This window comes from Homarus americanus, unplaced genomic scaffold, assembly GCF_018991925.1.
Source record: "Homarus americanus isolate GMGI-L3 unplaced genomic scaffold, GMGI_Hamer_2.0 scaffold24523, whole genome shotgun sequence".
In the NCBI taxonomy this organism is placed as follows: Eukaryota; Metazoa; Arthropoda; class Malacostraca; order Decapoda; family Nephropidae; genus Homarus; species Homarus americanus.
This window is the reverse complement of record NW_024744357.1, coordinates 1221950-1245259: the sequence shown is the minus strand read 5'-3', so window position 1 is coordinate 1245259 and position 23310 is coordinate 1221950. Positions and strand designations below refer to the sequence as shown.

Here is a 23310-nt window from a genome sequence, read left to right as displayed (position 1 = left end):
CGTTATATATAAATGCCTTGCTCACGTTGATGTCAGTGTCAGTTTGTGTGTCTTTCTGTGGTAGTGTGGCCGACGATGTCTCTCTGTGTACGTGTCTTTATCTCTAACTTACTAGAGTATTTTCTTTATTAATCATCTGTTCATGTCCTTCGTATCCTTCCTATCTGTTTGTTTGTTGTTGGTTCACCCATTAGAGAAAACGTGTTTTCTTCTTACTTTTAGGGTAGACTTATCTACAGAAAATGGAATACAACCAATGACTCTCAGTACTTATGAGTTTTTTAGTGTTCATGAGTGTTAAGTTGATAATGTTTTAGAGTAAATGTAATGGATGTACAGGAACCCTATTCTCGGCAGCCGTTTTTTGACTGATGTTAACCCTTTGAAGATGATGAGCCACCCTAATAGCTTCTAGGCGTTATACCAACGTCTTGAGCGGGTTAAATCATCGTTCTCAAAGATTTAAACAAGATTCAAATCATCTTCTAATCGATAACAAACTTATACAAAACTTATAACACGGCACATCAACACGGGTACAGCCTCTTATCTCTTATCATTCAGGTTGTTGTGTTAGCGAGCCTTGTGGTCGCGGTTCTTGCTGACACAGGCTCTCATGTCCCATTCAAATTCACCCCATCCAACAGTAAGCCCTCACAGCCTGTAGGGAAGGTGGCCGCCCCAGCAGGGAGGGCACCACGCACCATCCCCTCCTACGGCGCTCCCTTCAACCAGGTGAGGTCTGGCCTTCTGCTACCAGTGGTCAGTCAGTTTCTGGAAGTTGAAGGAATGTGGATTATCATGTTTGATTAATGACTGAATAATACTTAGAGCTTTTCGATTTGTGTGTGTGTGTGTGTGTGTGTGTGTGTGTGTGTGTGTGTGTGTGTGTGTGTGTGTGTGTGTGTGTGGGTGTGTTGATGAAGGAAGAACTTCTGTGTGGTCAGAAGACATGTTAAGATCTCCTTATAGACAAATTACTTGGGAATTGGTAGCTTATAATAAGTCCTTCATGCAACATTTGTCTCCTCAGGGCCCCGTCAATTACGACTTCAGCTACGCGGTTAAGGATGCCTACATCGGCACCTCCTTCGGCCACCAGGAGACCCGCAATGGCTATGACACCAAAGGTTCCTACGTCGTCCCTCTCCCCGACGGTCGCGTCCAGAGGGTCACTTACTACGTCAACGGTGACTCAGGCTTCATGGCTAAGGTGACCTACGAGGAAAAGGCCACGTATCCCCAGTACCGTCCCGTTCAAGCCTACCATTCTGGTCCAGCTTATCGGTCTGCGCCGCCCCAACAGCTTGACGCAGAATACCAGGCTGCCCCTCGCCATGAGCCTGAAGTGGTCCAACAGCCTGCTCCAGAACTTCGATCTGCCCCGTCCAGTCAGCCTATCCAATTCGATCAGCCCACTCCTGCCCACCAGCTCACTTTAATCCACAAGCACATCCTATCCCACCAGCCCACTCCAGCCCACAAGCCCACCCTAACCCACCAACCCACTCCAAACCATCAGCCCACCCCAACCCATCAGCCTAAACCATCCCACCAGCCCACTCCAGCCCAGAAGCCCACCCTAACCCACCAACCCACCCCAAACCATCAGACCACCCCAACCCCAGCCCACCCCAACCCATCAGCCCACCCCAACCCATCAGCCCACCCCAACCCATCAGCCCACCCCAACCCATCAGCCCACCCCAACCCATCAGCCCACCCCAACCCATCAGCCCATCCCAACCCACCAGCCCAGCCCATCCCATCAACCCACCCCAACCAATCAGCCCACCTCAACCCATCAGCCCACCCCAGCCCATCAGCCTGCTCCAGAATTCCGGTCAGCTCTAGACTATGATCTGATCTTAAACTATGAATCCACCAAAGATGACAAACCAACCATAGAGGAACAGCCTACACCACACGACTCCTAGACTGCCATGTTGTTAATATTCTTTTTCCTGTGTTAGTATAATAAATGATATTATATTCTTTTGTATTCCGTCGCTCAGTTGTCCATTTGGTAAGAGAGTTTGACAGAGACAGTTTGACGCTTCAGTACACAGCCTTACACAACACAATCAGAGTGACAGTTTCATCACCATTGACAAACATTCTGCAATACACGAGTACCTGACTGACTCTGGGTACTCTTGCAGTTCAGATCCACTTTTATGTTTTATTTTACTCTTTGGTGTTAGATGTGAAATTAAAAGGCTTCTCCATAACTCTTTGAGGACAGACGATTTAAACCAATATCCTCAAAAGGTTATTAAGGTGTAAAAAAAATGAAAATCGTAGACCAAAATAATTATCCCTCACTACAAGAGTATTTATTTACTTGATGCTTTAGTAGTGAAAAGTTCCTCAACTTTCTTATCATAGCAGAACAATTTACACCATAGCAACAGTGACACCAATACAGCAAAAAAAAACATTAACAACAAAGACGACAACAATAATAACAACACCAAAAACAACTAACTATAATAACAACTACAGTAACAACTACAATAACAACACCACCACCACCACCAACAACAACACCACCACCACCACCACCACCAACAACAACAACAACAAGTGCTGATGTAATAACACGTGCAGTACAATGATTCATACAAGTCCTTCGTGGTTTTTGTGTTTCTGGTGGAGGTAAAGAAGATATTTATTGAGGTGTTCCTGAAGATCAGTCAGTCACGGTCCATTTGTGTCATGGCGGCTGCAGAGTCATGCACTTATTCCAGTAACAGACAGAACCAACCCAACCTGCAGCCTGTTTACCAGTGTCTCACTTAAAATCTATTCCAAGTTCGTTAGGTTAGGTTATATTATATTAGTCCAAGTTAGGTTAAACTAGTTTAAATTAGATTAGGTTAGTTTAGATTAAGTTAGATTAGGTCAACAACTAAGGTGTTTAAGCACTTAGCAAGGTTAGTGATTGTACAGTAGACTCACCCAATAGGTTATATAGGTCAGGGTAGCTTTGGCTGGTTCGGTTTGTACGAGGTTTTAGGAAAATAAAAAATAACATGATTAATCTAAAGTTTAAAACGGTCTCATGACATAACTTGGGGTGAGCCCGGCGGTCGAGTGGATACAGCGCTCGCCTCCTGTTCCAGGGGTCGGTGGTTTGATTCCCGGGCACTCCCAGTTCACCCAGCTGTAAATGAGTACCTAAGTTTACAATTTGGGGAAGTGAAGGCGGTAGAGTGCAGTACCGGCCATTGTTGCCTCCTTGTATACCAAAAACTTAGTGTACAGTGTGCTGTATTCACACTGTCCCTAACTGGCAATCATTCCTTTTGGATAGTCTACTAACCAATTGTGTACGGGATCGTCTCTACACTGTATAAAACCATCTGGCGTTAGCCAATTAAACATTAAAAATAGCATCCCCGTAGTGAAGGGGTTAATGGGTGGAATAATACTTATACTCTAATGTTTGTGGAAAAGGAATTTAACTAAAGGTTAAAACCGACCGCACTGCTGACTAGATATGTCTCTTGTTGCCTATGACCAGTAGAGCGCCATCTTTACTTAATTAAAAATAATAAAGAGTTGGTGCAGGAGGTTCAATAGATACTGATGGAAAAATAATCATATCTCGCCTACATGACTTTGGGTGCCAGGGACCATGTCAGGTGATCATGAGAAAATACAATATTGTGTTTCATTTATTATTATTTCAATATTAACTGACCTCCGCAGGACTACAGTAATGCGTCACAACAACTCGTCTTGTACAACGCCGTTGAGACTCGAGCACCGAATATCAGCGTCGTCTCTTGATAAAATATTAAACTGAATATAAACTTTAATAAAAACGTTAAAACAGATCTATTTCTAGGTAATAAGAATTTTTTTTTGCCCATTATAGATGATTGTTGCGTTGGTGGTTATTAGGTTGTTGATGTTGGTTTACAATTCTGTCGTCTTAAGATGGAGAGACGAAACAACTTTCTCTTATGATTCGCTGTTTGTATTGGCTGAATATTACATCTCTCTCTCTCTCTCTCTCTCTCTCTCTCTCTCTCTCTCTCTCTCTCTCTCTTTAAAATATCATAAAACTTGGATATTCTAGAAAAATAAAACACAAAATCGCGAGAAAATATGATCTGATGCAATAATTTCATAATACTTTTTACTATTAAAAAAAGTTGTGTGTGTGTGTGTGTGTGTGTGTGTGTGTGTGTGCGGCCTCTCTCTCTCTCCTTTCTCACTAACAAAATTCCTGAAATTTCCTGCGAGTCATCTCTGTATAATAGATATTACCAAGTACTTCTCACCCGTTAGCACCAACTTCACGTTACGTAATTGAGACACAACCATCTCAGCTTAGCGCAGTGAAGGAGCTTATGGCGGATGCTGGAACTATCGACGTCGATGGTCAATATTTTGTTAAAAGTCCAGAGGTCGTGTGTGAAATCAAGCAGGAGATCGAGTTGAAGGTTAGTGCAAAGTCAAGTGGGATATTGAGTGAATATTCAAGGGGGTGGTGAGAGGCCGATTTTGAGGTGGGAGGTTCAAGTGGTTGAATATGGGATTAAATGCAAGGGTCGAGTAGGAGGTCAAGTGGAGAGGTCCATATACCTTTCTCCTCTCAACCCACAGCAGACAGTCTTACATTCAGTACAGTGACCGACTCGACACCGTTGATCTACTTTAAAACATCCTCACATGTCCTCACCCTGGGTACTAAGGAGAACCCATTATACTTCTATAACCCAGCGGGAGGCAGGTATTATGTGCCTCTCTTCCACTACTACTCTACAAATGCTGCTGGATGTGAATTTTTATGTGTTGCCTGTCATTCACACACTCCTCGTGTTCCCTGTTGTGTTCTCTGCCTACATCACCTTCTCCACCCCTCAACTTCTCCTAAAAATGAAAGTAAATATGCCACTAAACTAGGGTACATATTCTCAAAGCTTCGTACGTCAACTCTTACTTTTAACAGTGTGTGTGTGTGTGTGTGTGTGTGTGTGTGTGTGTGTGTGTGTGTGTGTGTGTGTGTGTGTGTGTGTGTGTGTGTGTGTGTGTGTGTGTGTGTGTGTGTGTGTGTGTGAATAATAATAATAATAATAAACGGTTTATTAATAGAGTTGCAGCCGATGGCTGAAAATATACAAACTTACATGTGATTTAGACATAATAATATAGGTTCAATATATTTACAGGGCTGTACAGTACATAAATCAGGAGCTGTTTATTATTTTCACAATAGATGGGATGGTGCTATTCTTATATCTATCAGTGCGGGCTCTTATGGGCTGAATTTTGTTGTAGTGGCGGACTGCGCGAGGTGGATGGGGGACTGCCGGTGGCAGGAGGTTGCGATGATGAGGATGGTGCAGTAGTCCACTGTCAAACCCTGCTAGTGCGTGGTGGTGGAGGTTACTGAGAGATAGCATTTCCAGGGTGGAGAGAGCGTTGTTGTAGCCGGAGTAGTCTGCGCCGAGCATGATTCAGCAGGCCCTCTTCTGTACCTTCTCTAGCTGACGTTGTTGGGTAGAGTTGAGAGAAGACGACCAGGCTGGTGACGCATACATTAATTTTGGGAGAATAAATGCGTTGTAGATAGTCCTCAGCTCTGGCGTGGGTGCCCCAAGTGACCTGAGTCGTCGTAGCATGTAGAGTCGGTACGAGGCTGCCTTGATTGTGTTGTTTACATGGGCCTTCCAGTCCAGTTTGTGGTCTATAGTTACACCCAGGAGTCTGGCAGACTGCACTAACTGGAGAAGATGGGCACCCACTGTAACTGCTGGAGCTTGCACTGAAGTGGTGGCGGTATTGATGTGCATGACTACAGTTTTGGTGTGATTGATGGTGACCTTGTTCTCCTTACTCCATGCCTGTAGCCTGTCCAGGGTGCCTTGTAGCGATGAGTAGTCCGGTGAGGTGTTGTCCACTGTATCCCCTACAGTGCAGTCATCCACGTACTTCCACCTGTGAGGAGTGTCCGATAGAGCGTCGTTGATCAGGATTAGGAAGCACAGTGGTCCCATCTTGGTCCCTTGGGGAACACAGCAGGTGAGGTGTTGGAATGTGGAGACAGAACCCTGGTGCCTCACTGCCTGACGACGCTCACTCAGGAAATCAGTGAGCCATGAGCCCAGGTTGGTTGGCAGCGCTAGTGCAATGGCCTTGTTGATAACGGTGCAGTGATCAACAAGGTCAAAAGCCTTCCTGAAGTCAACAAGGCAACGGCCAGTGATGTCTTACGTTTCTCCAGGTGTGTGTGTGTGTGTGTGTGTGTGTGTGTGTGTGTGTGTGTGTGTGTGTGTGTAAGAGAGCGCATCTCGTTACGGTAGAGCGTCAGTGTAATTTTGTTGTCATTATTATCTACTTTGAGTTATTGATTCATAGAGCCGTTGTATTGCGATTCTTATGTCATCAGTTGCGGTTAGGTTTATGGTGTGAACGTTTAGGGAATTACAGTTGGTTGTGGGCTTAAGTGAACCATTTATACGAATTACCGATCAAACGAGGTATACATTCTTAATACTACAAGTGTACCCGGATGAACTGTGTCAGAAATATATAGTAACGGTTATATCCTAAGTTTTAAATCAGTAAAACATATAATTCATGCAGAAGACAGTATTATTCTCCCCTGCCAGTAAACATCTTCAGAATCCCACAATTAGACTCACTGATCATATGGACAAACATCAGTACTGTACATGCGATAACAACAGAAGCTTGAAGTATGTGAAAAAGAAATCTGTTTCCCTCTACTGTCCACGGGTGTATAAAGATAAACCTCAAATGTTGTTGAGAAAATCAAACTCATGGTTATAATTGCAAGACGTGATGACAGAGATGAGACCTCACTAAAAGATCATAAAGGAGCTGGTGTATAGTGGAGCAAACATGGTGGCCAGGAACTGTAAAGACTGTAATGTTAACACCACAATTAACACATATCAGAAGCTGTACGCCACAAGAAGTGTTCACAATGTCACGACTGTTGCTGCGTCATTATACTGAGTTAAAGATGATGATGTGTGATTGTGGCGGAGGTGTTGTGCAGGACAGGTTCAACCTCACGACCAGGGACTCACTGAGCTGCTCTTGTTAGTCTAGTGAGCCGCCTCCCAGCATCATCTGGTGACCTTACCAACACTGATTTGTATCTTGACTCTACTATGGTTAAGACACAATGGCCTGATAAGAGACACAATTCATTGTTCTAGCCCCTACTGTACGGGCTCCTCTCTGTACTGTATAAACCAAATAAAATATTAAAATTGGCGTCTACGTAGTGAAGATAAGATGCTAATGTTACTTCTCTGTGTTTCAAATTTGTAAAAGTTTCGTATCTATATCATTTTGTGGTTAATTTTTGCTAGTAAAAATAAATAAATATTCAATATACAGGATCATCAAATAAAAATACCCAAATTTTCAAATATCATCCCCTGAGATTTGGTAATTTTTGGACCACCTTGTAAATCTTGGCATGTGTAAATAACATTCTTATCATCAACACCAAACTATATTTTGATGTTAACATAAAACAGTAGCTGGGGGCAGTGAACTACTCAAGCGGTCAAGAGTGAAATGGTTGACCAAGAAAGATGAAGAAATGAAAGACAAAAGATAAAATGGACGAGTGAATCATGTCACCTGTTTAACTTACATGTAAAAGTGGATTAAAATTGTTGTAAGGGAGATATAATTTAGTCAGCTGCTGATATTAGTGATGAACAGCTGTAAGTCATAATTGGGTCACTGTACTAGTAAGGCTACCATGAACTGTTCTGTCAGTCTTGAGAGGAAAGACATCACTTAAATGTGTATTAACAATGACAATGACAATGACTAGTAACTAAGCGTTTCCTAATGTTTTATGGTTGTGATGATGTATATAGTAAGTAAAATGACCATGATCTTCAAGCAACGACCATTAAGTCCTCGTTCCTACACTAAACAACAGCCTATGGTGATTAATGAGAGGTAAGTCATGGTCGGGAGGAAATACTAACCCAGGAATAAATATTTCATCATCGAGATGTTGAATGGCAGAAAGGAGTTTATAAAAGCTCTCAGCTGAATCACTTGTCTGTGCGTTGATGTGTTTATGCTTCCGTGAAACTGATAGACTATAAAAATCTCTCTCTCTCTCTCTCTCTCTCTCTCTCTCTCTCTCTCTCTCTCTCTTTATCTCACGTGCGTTTCGTTCCTTATCTCTCTCTCTCTCTCTCTCTCTCTCTCTCTCTCTCTCTCTCTCTCTCTCTCTCTCTCTCTCTGTTTCCTTCTTTCTCTCTCCCTCTCTGTACTTTCTTTTCTCTCTATTTCCGCCTGTCCCTGCCTTTTCCTCCCCTCTCTTTGTTTTATCTCTATTTTTGTTGTTTATTTCTGTTTCTTTCTCTCTTCATCCACCACTATTGTTGCTTCCTTGATACTTTTTATATTGTTTTCTTTCTCCCTTTCGTCTCTCTTTCCCTATATCGTTCTCTCTCTCTCTCTCTCTCTCTCTCTCTCTCTCTCTCTCTCTCTCTCTCTCTCTCTCTCTCTCTCTCTCTTTCCCGAATAACAATGAAAACTGGAGGCGATCATCCACTGAAATTGGGTCCCATAGACGTGACGGTCCCTTAACTACATTAAACTGAATATTAAGCCTTTGTTTACACAGCGTAACAGGTACTGCACTCGGCCGCTTTCACTTCCTCAGCTGTAAAATTAGGTTGTCATTTATAGTTGGGTGGACTAGGGGTGTGGCCACGGTCGTTAAATCAGGAACGTTTAGGGTAGGACACGATCACTGTATCCACTTGGCGTCAAAGGTCATGTTAGTTAACTCGTTAGTGTCTTATTCAATTTCTATGAACATTCAGAAAGATTTAAGAAGTATATATCTCTACTCGCATGAACTAACAACAATATAATTCCTTTAGATTGATCACGAATGGGAAAGTTAGTGTTGTTGATCTTTATTGACTTTACGTGAAAAACCATAAACAGACAACCATGAGAAATAACGTTTTAAACTGTGGCACACGAGAACAGTGTCTTAAGAATGAAAGCTTTTCTCATGTATGATTGTCTTCCCATCGGGAGGTGTATGTGAGAGAGAGATAGAGAGATCCACAGGTATAAAAGTGTGTCTCTACATCTCTCTCACCATCAGTCTGGTTGTGGAAGCGATGAGGATGACTTTCCGGGTGAGTTTTTGTATCTGAAGTTTGTCTACAGGTGTTAATTTGTGACTTGGGAATAGTGGAGAGGGGGAAGGAGAAGGGGAAGAAGAGATGGAGGACGGAATAGATATAAGGAGAAGGGGAAGGAGGGAAGGAAGGGGGAAGAGGAGAGAGTCATTATAAATTCCTTGAGGTCCACCGTCGATTCATAATAATTGTGTACAGTATTATTTCCCTTAACTCGTGCGTAAAGAGAAAACACTAAAGTCTGGTCTCAAGTGAATAGAATAATAGATGATACTGTTTTGGACTTCAGTGTTGTAGCGGACGTCTGGCAGCCTCAGTGTCTGCATGTTTATGATTTAAGTTTTCGGTTGAGGAATTTTAGTGTGATTGTGTTAATTATGGGGATCAAATATAAACGCCATGACAGATATTTTTCTCGTCATCTCCTCCTTATAACGTGTGTTGAGCAGAACTTCAACATTTCGATGACAAAAGAGTTTTTTTTTTGTTTTATATTACGTTTATGTAGTAAAGCTTCATGAATTATCTAGATGTCTTCACTTTCAATATTTTTTTTAGTTTAGGATCTCGCTAAAGTCAGAAGGGTTTTGTCCGTCCGCCTGCTAACTGTTGGACTCCTCCCAGATGAAGATAAATAACATAAAAAAATAAACATGGGCCATAGATGTGCCTCTCCAATGTGAAATATTTTGGAAGTCTCTCTAATTTGCATAATATGTAACCCGTCTGTAGCTCAAGAGTTCATCTGAAGTTTACACAGATCTAACTTCTTTACAGTATAAGTCTGATATATAAGTTGTATTTTATTGTGTATGTTTTGAAGTCAATTGTCATCCTTTTCTTGCAGGTTGTTGTGCTTGTGGGCCTTGTTGCCATCGTCCTATCAAATCCAGATACTGGCCCCTCCACACCAGCCCTGTCCCAGCCTCTATCGTCAAAGTCAGACCCGTCCCAGCATATATTGTCAAAACCAGACCAGTACCAGCATATATCGTCAAAACCAGACCTGTCCCAGCATATATCGTCAAAACCAGACCAGTCCCAGCATATATCGTCAAAACCAGACCCGTCCCAGCATGTATCGTCAAAACCAGACCTGTCCCAGCATATAGCGTCAAAACCAGACCTGTCCCAGCATATATCGTCAAAACCAGACCTGTCCCAGCATATATTGTCAAAACCAGACCAGTCCCAGCATGTATCGTCAAAACCAGACCTGTCCCAGCATATATCGTCAAAACCAGACCTGTCCCAGCATATATTGTCAAAACCAGACCAGTCCCAGCATGTATCGTCAAAACCAGACCTGTCCCAGCATATAGCGTCAAAACCAGACCCGTCCCAGCATATAGCGTCAAAACCAGACCTGTCCCAGCATATATTGTCAAAACCAGACCAGTCCCAGCATGTATCGTCAAAACCAGACCTGTCCCAGCATATAGCGTCAAAACCAGACCTGTCCCAGCATATATCGTCAAAACCAGACCTGTCCCAGCATATATTGTCAAAACCAGACCTGTCCCAGCATATATCGTCAAAACCAGACCCGTCCCAGCATGTATCGTCAAAACCAGACCTGTCCCAGCATATAGCGTCAAAACCAGACCTGTCCCAGCATATATCGTCAAAACCAGACCAGTCCCAGCATATATCGTCCAAACCAGACCTGTCCCAGCATATATCGTCAAAACCAGACCCGTCCCAGCATATATCGTCAAATCCAGACCTGTCCCAGCATGTATCGTCAAATCCAGACCTGTCCCAGCCCGAATCATCAAAATTTCAGCCGCGATTTGCCCAGTCCAAGGTTGTCACATCCAAGTCAACCTTATCAAATATTGTATCATTAACATCTGTCCAATCCCAACATCCCCCGTCAAAGTCTGATCTATCCCAGCCTGTCCTTTCAAAGTCTGATCCATCCCAGCCTGTCCTTTCAAAGTCTGATCCATCCCAGCTTGTCCTTTCAAAGTCTGATCCATCCCACCCTATTTTGTTAAAGTCATCCCGATCCTATTCTGGAATGTCAAAATCAGTTCCGTCCCAGCCTGTCTTATCACAGTCTGGACTCATCCAGCCTGTGACGTCAAAGTCTAGCCTGTCCCAAACTGCTCCTCCCCATCCTACTGCATCCCAATCTATCCCGCCCAGCCCTTCTCCATTCGAACGTGCCCTGTCCAAACGTATCCCACCCCAGTCTTTATCACCAAAGCCCTCCCCGTCCACGTCCTCCCAGCCCAAACCTGTTCTGTTCAAGACAATCCCTTCCCAACCTTTCCAACTCCATATTGTCCCGTCCCAGGCTGCCTCATCTAAATCTGACCCATCCCAGCCTGCCTCCGACCAGTTTCTGTCTCACCTGTCCCAGTCTGCCCTATTCAAACGTATTCCATCCCGTCCTAAACCGTCCCAGATTGTTCCTTCCCATCCCGACCCAGCTCATCTTGTTCCGTCGCAGCCTGTCCCATCCAAAACAGAACAATTTCAGCCTAATCCGTCCCACTCGGACTTATATCTGCCTTCCCTTTCTCGGGCTGCCTTATTCGAACGTATCCCATCCCAGTCTCGCCCGTCCCAGCCTCCCCCGTCTAATTCTACTCCATCCCAATCTGTTCCATCTGATCCCTCTCCGTCTCAATCTTCCCTGTCACTGTCTACCCTATTCGACCGCATACCGTCCCACCCTCACCCATCACAACCTAATCTTGAGGTCTCCGACTCAGACAAAAGGGCCGCTTTGCCCATTCTTCTTCATTCTTTCTCTCCTCTTACATCACCTGTCGGTAGCCTACACACAGTCGCATTCAATCCTCCCCTGTCCCAGCTTTCCCCGTCCAAATCTGTCAATTTCAAGCGCATGGCGTCCCATAATCACACTTCACATCCTTCCACATCCCAGGCCGCATCCTTCGAACACACTCCCATAAGGAAAGGTGACGAGTTTTCCGGCATCAATCCGACCATTATCCATTCCGTTCCAACCCAGCGTGCAGACTCTGAACCCTCTGAGCCGAGCCTGTCCCAGCCTGCACCGGAAGAGAGGCTCGTTCGTAAAGCCACCTTCCAACCTGTAATATCCCATCCCACTACGTACAGACCCTCTCTATTCTTTCCCATCCCATCCCATTCAAGAACGTTCTCGCCTACCCTGAACTATCGCACCCCTTCCCATCTACCCACATCCAATCCTGCTCTGCCCTTTTCCACTCTGTCGCAACCCATTCCACCCCGACCTAATCTGTCACAATCCACCAAGCCCCATCCCATCATCTCCTTTCCCACTTCTTCTCACCTATCATCCTATCATGCTACAACCCATGCCACGCCATTCCGCTTAGTCCCACTCACCCATCCTGCTACATCCTCTCCTACAGCATCCTATCCCACCCCTTCCTATCCCACTCCATCCCAGCATACGCCAGAGAACGCCATCGCAGGACGAGGACCCAAATACACTGCCAGAACCCACAGTTCCCCAGTTCAGGTGAGACCCCCAATTGCTACGTCTAGTTTAACTCTTTTGAGAATTAGAAGATGGTGGGAGATGATTCGCAAGACTTGATGATCTAAATCTACTGTTTTATTGTTTTTTTTGTTTTTGTTTTCTATTCCCCGATTCTTATGAATTTTCCCATCACTTCCCCCTCAACAAAATAACAACAGCAATTATGGACCATGACGATGTGCAGACACTAGACCGTTACAAATGGAGGTAGATAATTGGCTGTTGGTGATGTGACTTTCTTAGCAACCAGCGACCAATCAATTTCTACGAACTATGACGGTTGCCAAGGACGTAAATATTGGGTAGCGGTGAGCGATTGGCCAATTAATTCTAATCCTTTGCAAACACTTCTCACTTTCACTGTCCAAATGAAGTTGCCTTAAATCGTGAAGGCTTGTTAGTTCACAAACCAGTCTTAAATTTAGTGATTCTCTTTATTTAATTGTATTTCAGGCTTGTAACCCGTATTATAGGCATCATAAAGTCGTGGAACTACAGCAACATAAACAAACCTCTCTCTCTCTCTCTCTCTCTCTCTCTCTCTCTCTCTCTCTCTCTCTCTCTCTCTCTCTCCTTTCAGAAACCTTATCAATTAATTCCATTATTTTAATAACCCTAACTAATGTCTTTCAATATGTCTTGAAATTTAACTTACTTTACTTTAATTCAAGATTCTAAATTTTCTTTCTCTTAACTCCAGGAAAATTATCTTCACATTAACGTTTACTTTAAAATATCCAGTTAATCTCTCGTTAATCTCAACATTCAAACAAATATTCCTGACCTTTTGATACAAGAAACTTAACTAAATCTCAACTACAATATGAAAACAAGAATTCCGTCCAGCTAGGTATAGATCTCTCTTCTCTACTCACAACATTGACTCAGCTCTTGAGGACTCCGTGTAAATATTTTCTCATTGATTTTCATATTTCTGAAACCATTATATAAAGACTAGTATCAGGAGCCTTTTGACAGACTTCTTTCAGTATAGTCTATCTGCTTCTTTCATTGACTGCTTAAACTTCACTTCCACTCTCTGCTCTGATCTCATGACCATAATATACTTGAGAACTTTATCTATGTCACACTGTCTATCTTTTATCAACCAATCAATCAATCAATCAATTTATATATCTATCAGTTTGTAACATCCATACATCCATCCATCCATACATCCACCTCTACCCCTATATCTTCCCACGGCAGCTCCCAACACCCAATACGTCTCTCACTTTCTAAATAAATGATTTTGAAGAAAGTTAATTTTCTTCCCCACACTCATATTTTTTCCCAATTCTCGTTTGTTATATTTTTAAGATAATATTAACGGTAATGATGAGAATAATATTAGTGGTACTATTACTGTTAATGATAATAATATTGGCTTTAATTTAATGGGATAAATGTGATAAAAGTAATGATAATACTTCATTACTAATGACACTACTATTAGTAACAGTATCTATATAGCAATAGCGATAATTGTATTAATTATAATAGCAATAATGGCCATAATATATTAGTAACAATGCTAATAATATCACTGCAACTTTAACTACTACTACTACTACTACTACTACTACTTTTTTTTTTTTTTTAACGTGGCCTCCAGCCTCCCCCAATAGCCACACCTTCGCCACCATTTATTTACCTTAATATTAAATATCCTAATACATAAGCAACTATCCTATCTGTGTTAAATTAGTTGAGCCGCAGATCGATGCGGCATTCGGTGACTGTAGCCTCATAGTCGATATCTGCAGCAGTTGACGGAGTAGGGGCAGAAGCTCTCGTTCCCCTGAGGCAGAGCAAAGCCGACCGAAGGAGAGAGAAGGACAGTCGACATCTCATCCAGGCTGTGACATAACTTCTGGGCTGCTGCTTCTGTTCGGAGATCAGCTCCGCGAGTCTGGCGTAGAAACATCTTGCGCTTGGGCCCATCCCACCAGAGGTTGTGAACACTAGCGGAGTGAAGCTGCCTTGATCGACATTTTGAATTCTCTCCCCATATGCCCTTCTCTTGTCGTTCTCGTTCCTCCTATGTGCAGCATCGAGAGCTAGGTTACGGTGACAAACGGCCATGGGATCAAAAATCCTGATGTCGAAGAAGGCTCGCTGTCCCCGCGTCCAGAATCCTCGAGCACTGACGTCCACACGGGCTTCGTTAGATGTGTTTGAAGTCCTGTGTTGGAGGATCTCGCCATCCAGTGGAAGGAGGGTCGGTTCTACCATGACGTCCCGGCAGGTTTCCTTCAACATATTTGCTGTGAGATCCCTTACCTCGTCATGCCTCATGCATATGAAGCCCCCCTTCTTGCAAACCATGGCGTGATCGCCATCATAGGAATAGCCACACACGCATTGGGAGGGCAAACCATCTACTGGCCAACCGTACCTTAGAGCAATGGCATCTGTAAATTCTTGTTTGTTAAGGCTGAAACCATTTGCCCTTATCGGTAACGTAGTTAACCAGTTCGAGGCGCCCACCTCCTGCGCTATAGCTACTTTTTTTGTCAAATTTTCTGGAACCTGCAGCAATAGTTGCTGCAACATGTCATTTTGGCAGTGCTGCCGATCTGTTGTAATGGATCTACGGATCTTATTAACTTCGCTGGTGTCCACTTCCCCTGTTGCATTCTGGGCTATTATGTGGTCAGTGAGGGCTGCCGTGAGCTTAAGTGAATTTTGATGTTCAGAGTCAGCAATCTCCTCTGGATTAGTTAGTCCCATCCCTCCCAGTCTTGGTGGAAGTGCAAGAAGTGTTCTTTCTACTGGGGTTAAGTCGTGGTGTTTCACTAGTTTGGGAATGAACTTGACACTGATTGCTTCTTCCAAAGGGTGGAGGAGGGGTCGGATCTCAGGGATGGTACGCATCAGGTAGTTCCAACGATGCTTGACTCCATGTGTGAATGCTGCAAAGGCCGCATGTGGCTCTGTGTTAGCAATCTCCGATAGAGCATGGATTTCGCTAACCCACTCGTTCACCTTTCCCCCTACGTACTGGGTCTTGAAGTCCGTAGTGCCAATTACTGCGCCTAGATGTCTTTGGCCGTCCTTAGTTATTTTGACCTCACTTTCGCCGAAAACCTCCACAGCCCGATCATAATGATCTGGCTTCACGATGAGGAAGGATTTGCTGGCGTTTGGGTGGTACCCTATTTGTGGACCTCGCGATGTTACCAGGTCCCACCACTTTTTGATGTCCTCCACTTTTCCTGCTCCTGTGAGGTCATCAGCATATGCCACTTGTTTGACCCCAGTTGTTTCATACTTTATTTCTTGTTGGAGCACTGATAGGCCTATTGCATACATTGCCATTGCAACGGGGTCTCCCTGTGTTGTTCCCTCGGTCGACTGTAGGATGGTATCACCTCGTAGAGCCTTGTTGTTTACTACGTAGAGGTCTGAAGGATTCCTATACGAATTTTCAACATACATCGCAAAGCTAGGACACTTGATCTTGATGTTGTGCAGTGCCGCCTTGCGGTTAAGTATGTTGAATGCGTTTGAAGCATCCACCAGGAGAACGGCCTCACAATCACGCTGCTCAAATATCAATCTCATGGCGTGAATGGCCGCCTCCCCACCAGCCTGGTGGCCAGCACACACTTGTAGGTTCCCTGCTGCTGCCCTGACATCATCCTTTACCACCTCCATTATACACTTTCCGATGATCCGCCTCAGCACTTCCCCCACCCCTATAGGTCTACATCCTGGTTTCTTTTCCAGAGGAATAAGGCGGCAGGCCGTCAGAGCCTGGAGGTGATGGCAGCAAGAGGATGCAAGCTTTCTTGCAAGGGTGGCAATGGCAGTGCAGAGATCGCTTGCTACAGGGCCAAACTTGTTTGTGCTGAGGATGACTCTCCAACCGTTTGCATCCAGACCTGAAGGGCCGGCTCCGCCTCGAGTCTTCAGTGCCTTTTTCCACACCATCTCTCCTGTTATTTTCTCGAACAGGACAGCGTTTGGTGGGATATAAGCACCCTGGAGCCTGATGCCTTCATCTTCGCTTGCAGGGGGATGTTTCTCTTTCAATAGTTTTAATGTCGCTCTGTTTATTGGCATCACTCCACCGGAGGATTCATGTGTGAGAGATCTTACCGCGAGAGACACTTTTCCCACACGCATTTTGTTTCCAAATTGTCTTGCCACGTCATCGGTGTTTTGCTTTCCGTCACCCGTAGATTTTAGTCTCTCCTGCAGTGTTCTTGCTTCACATAGGAGATCATCTAGGGCCCCAGTCTGCCACATTGTCAACCTTCTCTTCATTGCTGCCACATTTTCTTTGTGCTTAGCCTTTGTGTGTGTCCTCTGACAAAATAGATGTGGTATTATTGCCAGTATTTGAAGAGCTAGGGGGGCGAGGAAGCGGTCCTGAGTGTAATCAGTCATGAAGTGAGTCATCTCCCGAATCATTTCTTTGGTGGCCGCACACTTGGGTGGTTCAAATAAGTTAGCGGGCGACCACTTGACAATTTCTGAGTAGGTTTCTTTGACCCATACGCCTGCATTTTCCATCGACATGCCATTCCACTGAGGCGGCTGTCTCTCATTCTCCTCGTGGACACCTGCTACTGAGGGAGCAGCATTTATTAGTACTACATTATCGGGTTGAGTAGACTCACTGCTATCATTTCGGATATCATCGGGTAGTTGGGTCCCGGCGATATCCACTGTGGCCGCCTGTGTCGGCTCCCTGCGACGTGGGTTCCGACACTGGTCTAGCTTCCTGCAATTCACACATGGTCGGTTATTTCTCGCACAAACACAATTTGTGCAGTTTTGGTTCGGGCTAGCACAGACGCAGCAAGGAATGTTACCAGGCATAGTGACCAGCACCTTGGGCGACGGTAACGTCCGCCTCCGGACATCTGATTTAGTCCCAGGCACAAGATTATACTGGTTCTTATGAGGGAAGGGCGGAGAGGTGACAGGCTGGACTGGTGTGTCCAGGTAGTAGGGGCATACGTGCGCGCGTGGGTGTGTAGGTTACCCCCCCTAATAGCGACCATCCATACATCAGAATGATACACTATGGACAAGAGTTTGTCACACCAGGCACTAGTTTATATTTCCTTGGCACAAATAACCACTACTACTACTACTACTACTACTACTAATAATAATAATAATAATAATAATAATAATAATAATAATAATAATAATAATAATAATAATAATAATAATAATAATATTATTATTATTATTATTATTATTATTATTATTATTATTATTATTATTAAACGGTTTATTGAAAAAGTTCAGCAGCCAAAAGGCTGAAAATATTCATTGTGCAGAAATGACGTACCTATTACAATGACATGGGGTGGGTGGGTGATTTAACAAAAGCTTTCATTATAAAAAAAAGAAAAGGAACATGAATTGAACATACAATTTATAGTTTACAGTTGATGGCCTAAACTGGTCTTTTGTGTGAGGTCACGTAGGTCACATGGTGCAGTAACTCGTCCACAGGTGTTGAAATGAGTGACTTCACATGTCGTAATAACTCGATCACTGCGTCGCAGTGTCATGGAGACACCGTGTGGTGTGGTGTGGTGTGGTGTGGCAGTACTGTACCTCACTCTCAGCCAAGTGGTATTGTGGTACTTTATAGTCAGCTGTAAAGTCGACGCACTGCACTCAGTCGTCTCAAACCGCCTGGTCAGCAGGTTGGTTCCCATGGACGATTACCTCTGGGTATCGTGGGGCATCCCTGGTGGGTGTGAAGGTTAACGTGGCCATGATTCTCAGTTGTTACTGTTTAGTTTCAGTTCACTGTCCTAAGTACTTCATCACTGCTTAACAGTGATTACACTCCTTTCCGAAACGAAATTGTCATTTTTGGAGGGATTTTGCTGATGTCCGCGTGGGGAGGAGTTGAGGGGAGGGAGCACCATCGAATGGGTATTGACCCTTTGGAAGTCAGGGCGGTGTGTGTGTGTGTGTGTGTGTGTGTGTGTGTGTGTGTGTGTGTGTGTGTGTGCGTGTGTGTGTGTGTGTGTGTGTGTGTGTGAGTGTGTGTGAGTGTGTGTGTGTGTATGAAATCACAATAGCAAGGGAATCCAAGGCGAATCCCAAGGGATTTTTCCAGGTTTATAGGACAAAGGTCAAGGACAAAGTTGGGCCTTTAAAGTCAGGGAGGGAAGAAGTGATAAATGGCAGTGAAGAAATAAGCAAAGCATTGAACAGCTACTTCCTATCAGTTTTCACAGAAGAAATTTGCAATGAAATTCCAGAGGTGGAACTGATATTTAAGGGAAAGGAAGAAGAGAAATTAAAGAATATCACTATCAGAAAAGAGGATGTTCTTAAGAAGATAAATAAACTAAAGAAAACAAAATCCCCAGGGCAGGATGAAATTTTCCCTCGAGTCTTGAAAGAGTGTAGGGAACAGATTAGCGAACCCCACGTAAACTTATTTACAAAATCATTAGACACTGGAGTTGTGCCAGACTTGTGGAAAAAGGCAAATGTAGTACCCATATTCAAAAAGGGAGACAGAGCATCAGCGTCAAATTACCGGCCGATCAGTTTGGCGTCAGTAGTGGGGAAATTTCTTGAATCAATTATAGCAGATAGCATCCGATCGCATCTAGAGAAAAGCAAATTAATCTACGACTCTCAACATGGGTTTACAAAGGGAAAATCTTATCTAACAAATCTGCTAACGTTTTTTAGGAAAGTCTTCGAGGTAGTAGATAATGACGAAAATTACGATGTTATTTACTTAGACTTTAGCAAAGCATTTGACAGAGTACGGCATCAGAGGCTTTTGAGAAAAATTAAGGCTCATGGTATCGAGGGGAAAGTTTTAAATTGGATAAAATCATGGCTCACAGATAGAACGCAGAGGGTCAGCGTAGATGGTGTTAAATCTGAGTGGGGCCGTGTAACCAGTAGGGTTCCCCAGGGGTCAGTACTAGGCCCACTCTTGTTCATAATCTACATAAACGATCTAGATACTGGGATCAGCAGTGACATAAGCAAGTTTGCGGATGACACCAAAATAGGGCGGCAAATTAATTCAGGGCAGGATGCAAATGCATTGCGGGAGGATCTAAATAAACTGCAGGGGTGGTCTGAAAAATGGCAAATGAAATTCAACACCAGCAAGTGCAGCGTACTTAATATTGGAAGAACAAACACTGTCAATCTATACAGCCTTAACAACATCAACCTAGAGAAGTCGACTTGTGAAAGAGACCTAGGGGTACTTGTAAGCCCGGACCTACGGCCTAGAAAACAGTGCGTTAATGTTCGAAATAAGGCAAACAGAGTATTGGGTTTTATATCTAGAAGTGTAAGTAACAAGAGTGCAGAGGTCTTATTGCAACTATATCTTGCGCTATTCAGGCCGCACCTCGATTATGCGGTTCAGTTCTGGTGCCCCTATTATAGAATGGATATAAATTCACTAGAGTCGGTGCAGCAAAGAATGACAAAAATGATTCCGGGACTTAGAAACCTTCCATATCAGGATAGGTTAAAGAAATTTAACTTGCATTACCTAGAAAGACGAAGAGTGCGGGGAGATATGATAGAAGTATTTAAGTGGGTGAAAGGAATCAATAAAGAGGATATAGATAAAGTTCTTATAATATCCGAGCAGGATAGGACTCGGAGCAACGGATTCAAGTTGGATAATTTTAGGTTTAGGAGGGAGATAGGAAGAAACTGGTTCACAAATAGGGTGGTGGACGAGTGGAACAAGCTTAGCAACTTTGTAGTAAGTGCGGGAACTCTGGAAAGTTTCAAAAGGAGGCTAGAAAGATTCATGGATGATAGAGAGTGGTAGTAACTCTCGACAGGAGCTGCCATGCACAGGCCAACCGGCCTATTGCAGACTCCTTATTTTCTTATGTTCTTATGTGTGTGTGTGTGTGTGTGTTAATGTTCAAGACAATTTCTCAATAATTTTCATATATTCCTAGCATATACATCAGATCGTCTTCAGTGTAAATTTAAAGTCAGTTTCTTTATTCATTCACACTCTCCTATACAACCCTCAGGCAGCTGCTGGTGGCGGTGGTCCCGTCAACTACGACTTCAGCTACGCCGTGCAGGACGACCACACTGGTACTTCCTACGGCCACCAGGAGACCCGCAATGGCTATGACACCAAAGGTTCCTACGTCGTCCCTCTCCCCGACGGCCGCGTCCAGAGGGTCACTTACTACGTCAACGGTGACTCAGGCTTCATGGCTAAGGTGACTTACGAGGGCAAGGCTGTTTACCCTCCACCTTAACCTCACCTTAGACTATTTTCTTTACCTAGCCTGCCGCCAGACTACCAACATGCCGTCAGACTACCAACATGCCGCCAGACTATCAACCTGTCGCAAGATTATCAACCTGCCGCAAGGCTACCAGATATCCCCAGCCTACCAGAATGTCTCATCCTATTTAAAACTACCAACCTAACAGCCTGCTTTAGCTTACCAGCTTATTCCGGCCTGCCAACATACCCTAAACTACCAACCTGTCCCAGCCCACCCTAATCTAATAGTATACCCATGCTCGGAAGACTACCCCTGCCTACAAACGTGCCCTAATTACCAATCTACCCAGGACTACCAGACTACCACATACGAAGACCATCTACCAGATTATGCCAAAATATTATGTATGATTATACCAATTATGTATTATATGTATACAAATTATATAATAATTATTGTGTTGTAACAATATTTATAAATATCTTGTTCCAGTTTTGTAGTATCTTTTAACACACTTTGTGAGTGACGGAGGTGAGAGTGAGTGACGGAGGTGAGAGTGAGTGACGGAGGTTAGATTGAGTGACGAAGGTGAGAGTGAGTGACGGAGGTGAGAGTGAGTGACGGAGGTGAGAGTGAAATAAGTGAAAGGGATGAGATTAAGAGTGATGGGTGTGAAAGTGGTAAGAGTGAGAGTGACAGTAATGAAAATGTTGAGTGAGAGTGATGAAAGAGAGTGATCAGAGTCATAGTGAGGGAAGTGAGAGTGGACAGAATGAGAGCGAGGAAAGTGAGAGTAGACAGTTTTAGAGTGAGGGAAGTGGGAGTAAGAATGATCAGAGCAAGGAAAATACAAGTGAAAGTGATGAAAGAGAAAGTGAACCAAATGAAATTGACGAAAGTAAAATTTATAAGAGGTAGAGATATGAAAGTGAGAATGATCATGTTGAAAACGATCAGAGTCAGTGATCAGAATGAGAAGAGATGACGGGAGATTCAGCGAGATGAAGATGTGATCATTTGTTCCACTGATTACTGTTAAGTCAAGAAAAAGATTTAACCAATTTACCGCAGATTTCACCATTTTGATTGCATCCGTTTGTGTGTGTGTGTGTGTGTGTATGTTTAAGTGTATGTATGTGTGTGTGTATATGTGTGAGCACGTGTATGTGTGTGTGTGTGTGTATTTGTGAGCTCTGTGTGTGTGTGTGTGTGTGTGTGTGTGTGTGTGTGTGTGTTTAAGTGTATGTATGTGTGTGTATTTTTGTGACCTCGTGTGTGTGTGTGTGTGTGTGTGTGTGTGTGTGTGTGTGTGTGTGTGTGTGTGTGTGTGTGTGTGTGTGTGTGTGTGTGTGTGTGTGTGCAAGATGGTCGTTTATGTGCTGAGATCTAGGCAGCAGTGCAATCCAGTCCTGTCTGTGCGACTGAGCAGCTCTTTCGAGGAGCCACTCTGCTCATCCCACATGGAGGGGGCTAGAAATGGTGCCCTAAACTTTGCCTGTCTAAAAACCCAACCTGACTGGGCAACCGCACCCAGTAAGGTCATCCTTTTGCGGTCTGGAATATAATCATAATCACAGATCAAAACAAAAACAAACTCTACAACCTCTTATGGTCGCTGCATGGAAATTCAGGACCCTTCTGGTTACTGGCGCAAATGAGCGTCCTGAAAGAAGAACTGTCCTTGTGGCAAAAGAGCTGTCTAGGTATAGCATGGACACAGCAGTCATTAGTGAGTCCCGGCTCCCAGATGAGGGTCGACTCACACAATGGAGGTCTGGCTATACCTTCGTCTGGAAGGGTGAGCTTGCTGTGGAGAGAAACTGCATTTAGGTAGTTGGCTTTACCATCCACCAATGCATCCTACACAGGCTAACTGAAATGCCTGTTGGGATCAACGAGCGCCTCATGAAGCCCCGAGTCCCACTGAATAACTCACGTCATGCCTTCTTCATCAGTGCATACGCCCCAACACTGGATGCAGAGGATGACATCAAAGAGGCCTTTTACGCCGACCTTGACAGAGTGCTAACCTCTATCCCCAGAGAAGATAAGGTTGTGTTCTAAGGTGACTTCACTGCGAGAGTTGGCAGAGATGCTGACATATGGCAAGGAATCATAGGGAGAAATGGACTAAGCAAGTGTAATCCCAACGGCCTACTCCTCCTCAGAAAGTGAGTTTAAGCAGGCCGATAAGTTCAAGGGTTCGTGGCACCACTCACGATCCAAACACTGGAATCTCATTGACTACATCTTTGTCAGAGAAAAAGATCGCCGAGATGTCATCACCGGATCCAGGCGTGGCTCAGACCACTATGACACCGATCGTCGGCTCATCAGAGCCAAACTCTCACTTCACGTCGCCCAAAAACGGCAAAGGCAACAGGCCTCCAAAGGGAGTTTTAAC

General features: G+C 44.0%; 2 protein-coding genes across 2 annotated transcripts; both read left to right on the top strand.

Annotated features, from left to right (window-relative positions):
- Nucleotides 1–45: 45 nt before the first annotated feature.
- On the top strand, nt 46–1861 carry LOC121877750 (adhesive plaque matrix protein-like). The gene is made up of 3 exons (XM_042383607.1): nt 46–87; nt 565–735; nt 1034–1861. Exons 1-3 carry the CDS (start codon nt 76–78, stop codon nt 1859–1861), a joined length of 1011 nt encoding a protein of 336 aa, XP_042239541.1. The 5' UTR covers nt 46–75.
- A 7281-nt stretch (nt 1862–9142) lies between these two features.
- LOC121877721 (adhesive plaque matrix protein-like) lies at nt 9143–21367 on the top strand. The gene is made up of 3 exons (XM_042383575.1): nt 9143–9173; nt 10024–12660; nt 20697–21367. The coding sequence occupies exons 1-3, from the start codon at nt 9156–9158 to the stop codon at nt 20931–20933; spliced, it is 2892 nt and encodes a 963-aa protein (XP_042239509.1). The 5' UTR covers nt 9143–9155; the 3' UTR covers nt 20934–21367.
- Nucleotides 21368–23310: the final 1943 nt, after the last annotated feature.

Bases quoted from the DNA above. Each gene is read 5' to 3' on its own strand.
- LOC121877750 (XM_042383607.1), top strand. The intron at 736-1,033 runs GTGAGGTCTGGC...TTGTCTCCTCAG, and splicing joins ACGGCGCTCCCTTCAACCAG to GGCCCCGTCAATTACGACTT.
- LOC121877721 (XM_042383575.1), top strand. The intron at 12,661-20,696 runs GTGAGACCCCCA...TACAACCCTCAG, and splicing joins CCCACAGTTCCCCAGTTCAG to GCAGCTGCTGGTGGCGGTGG.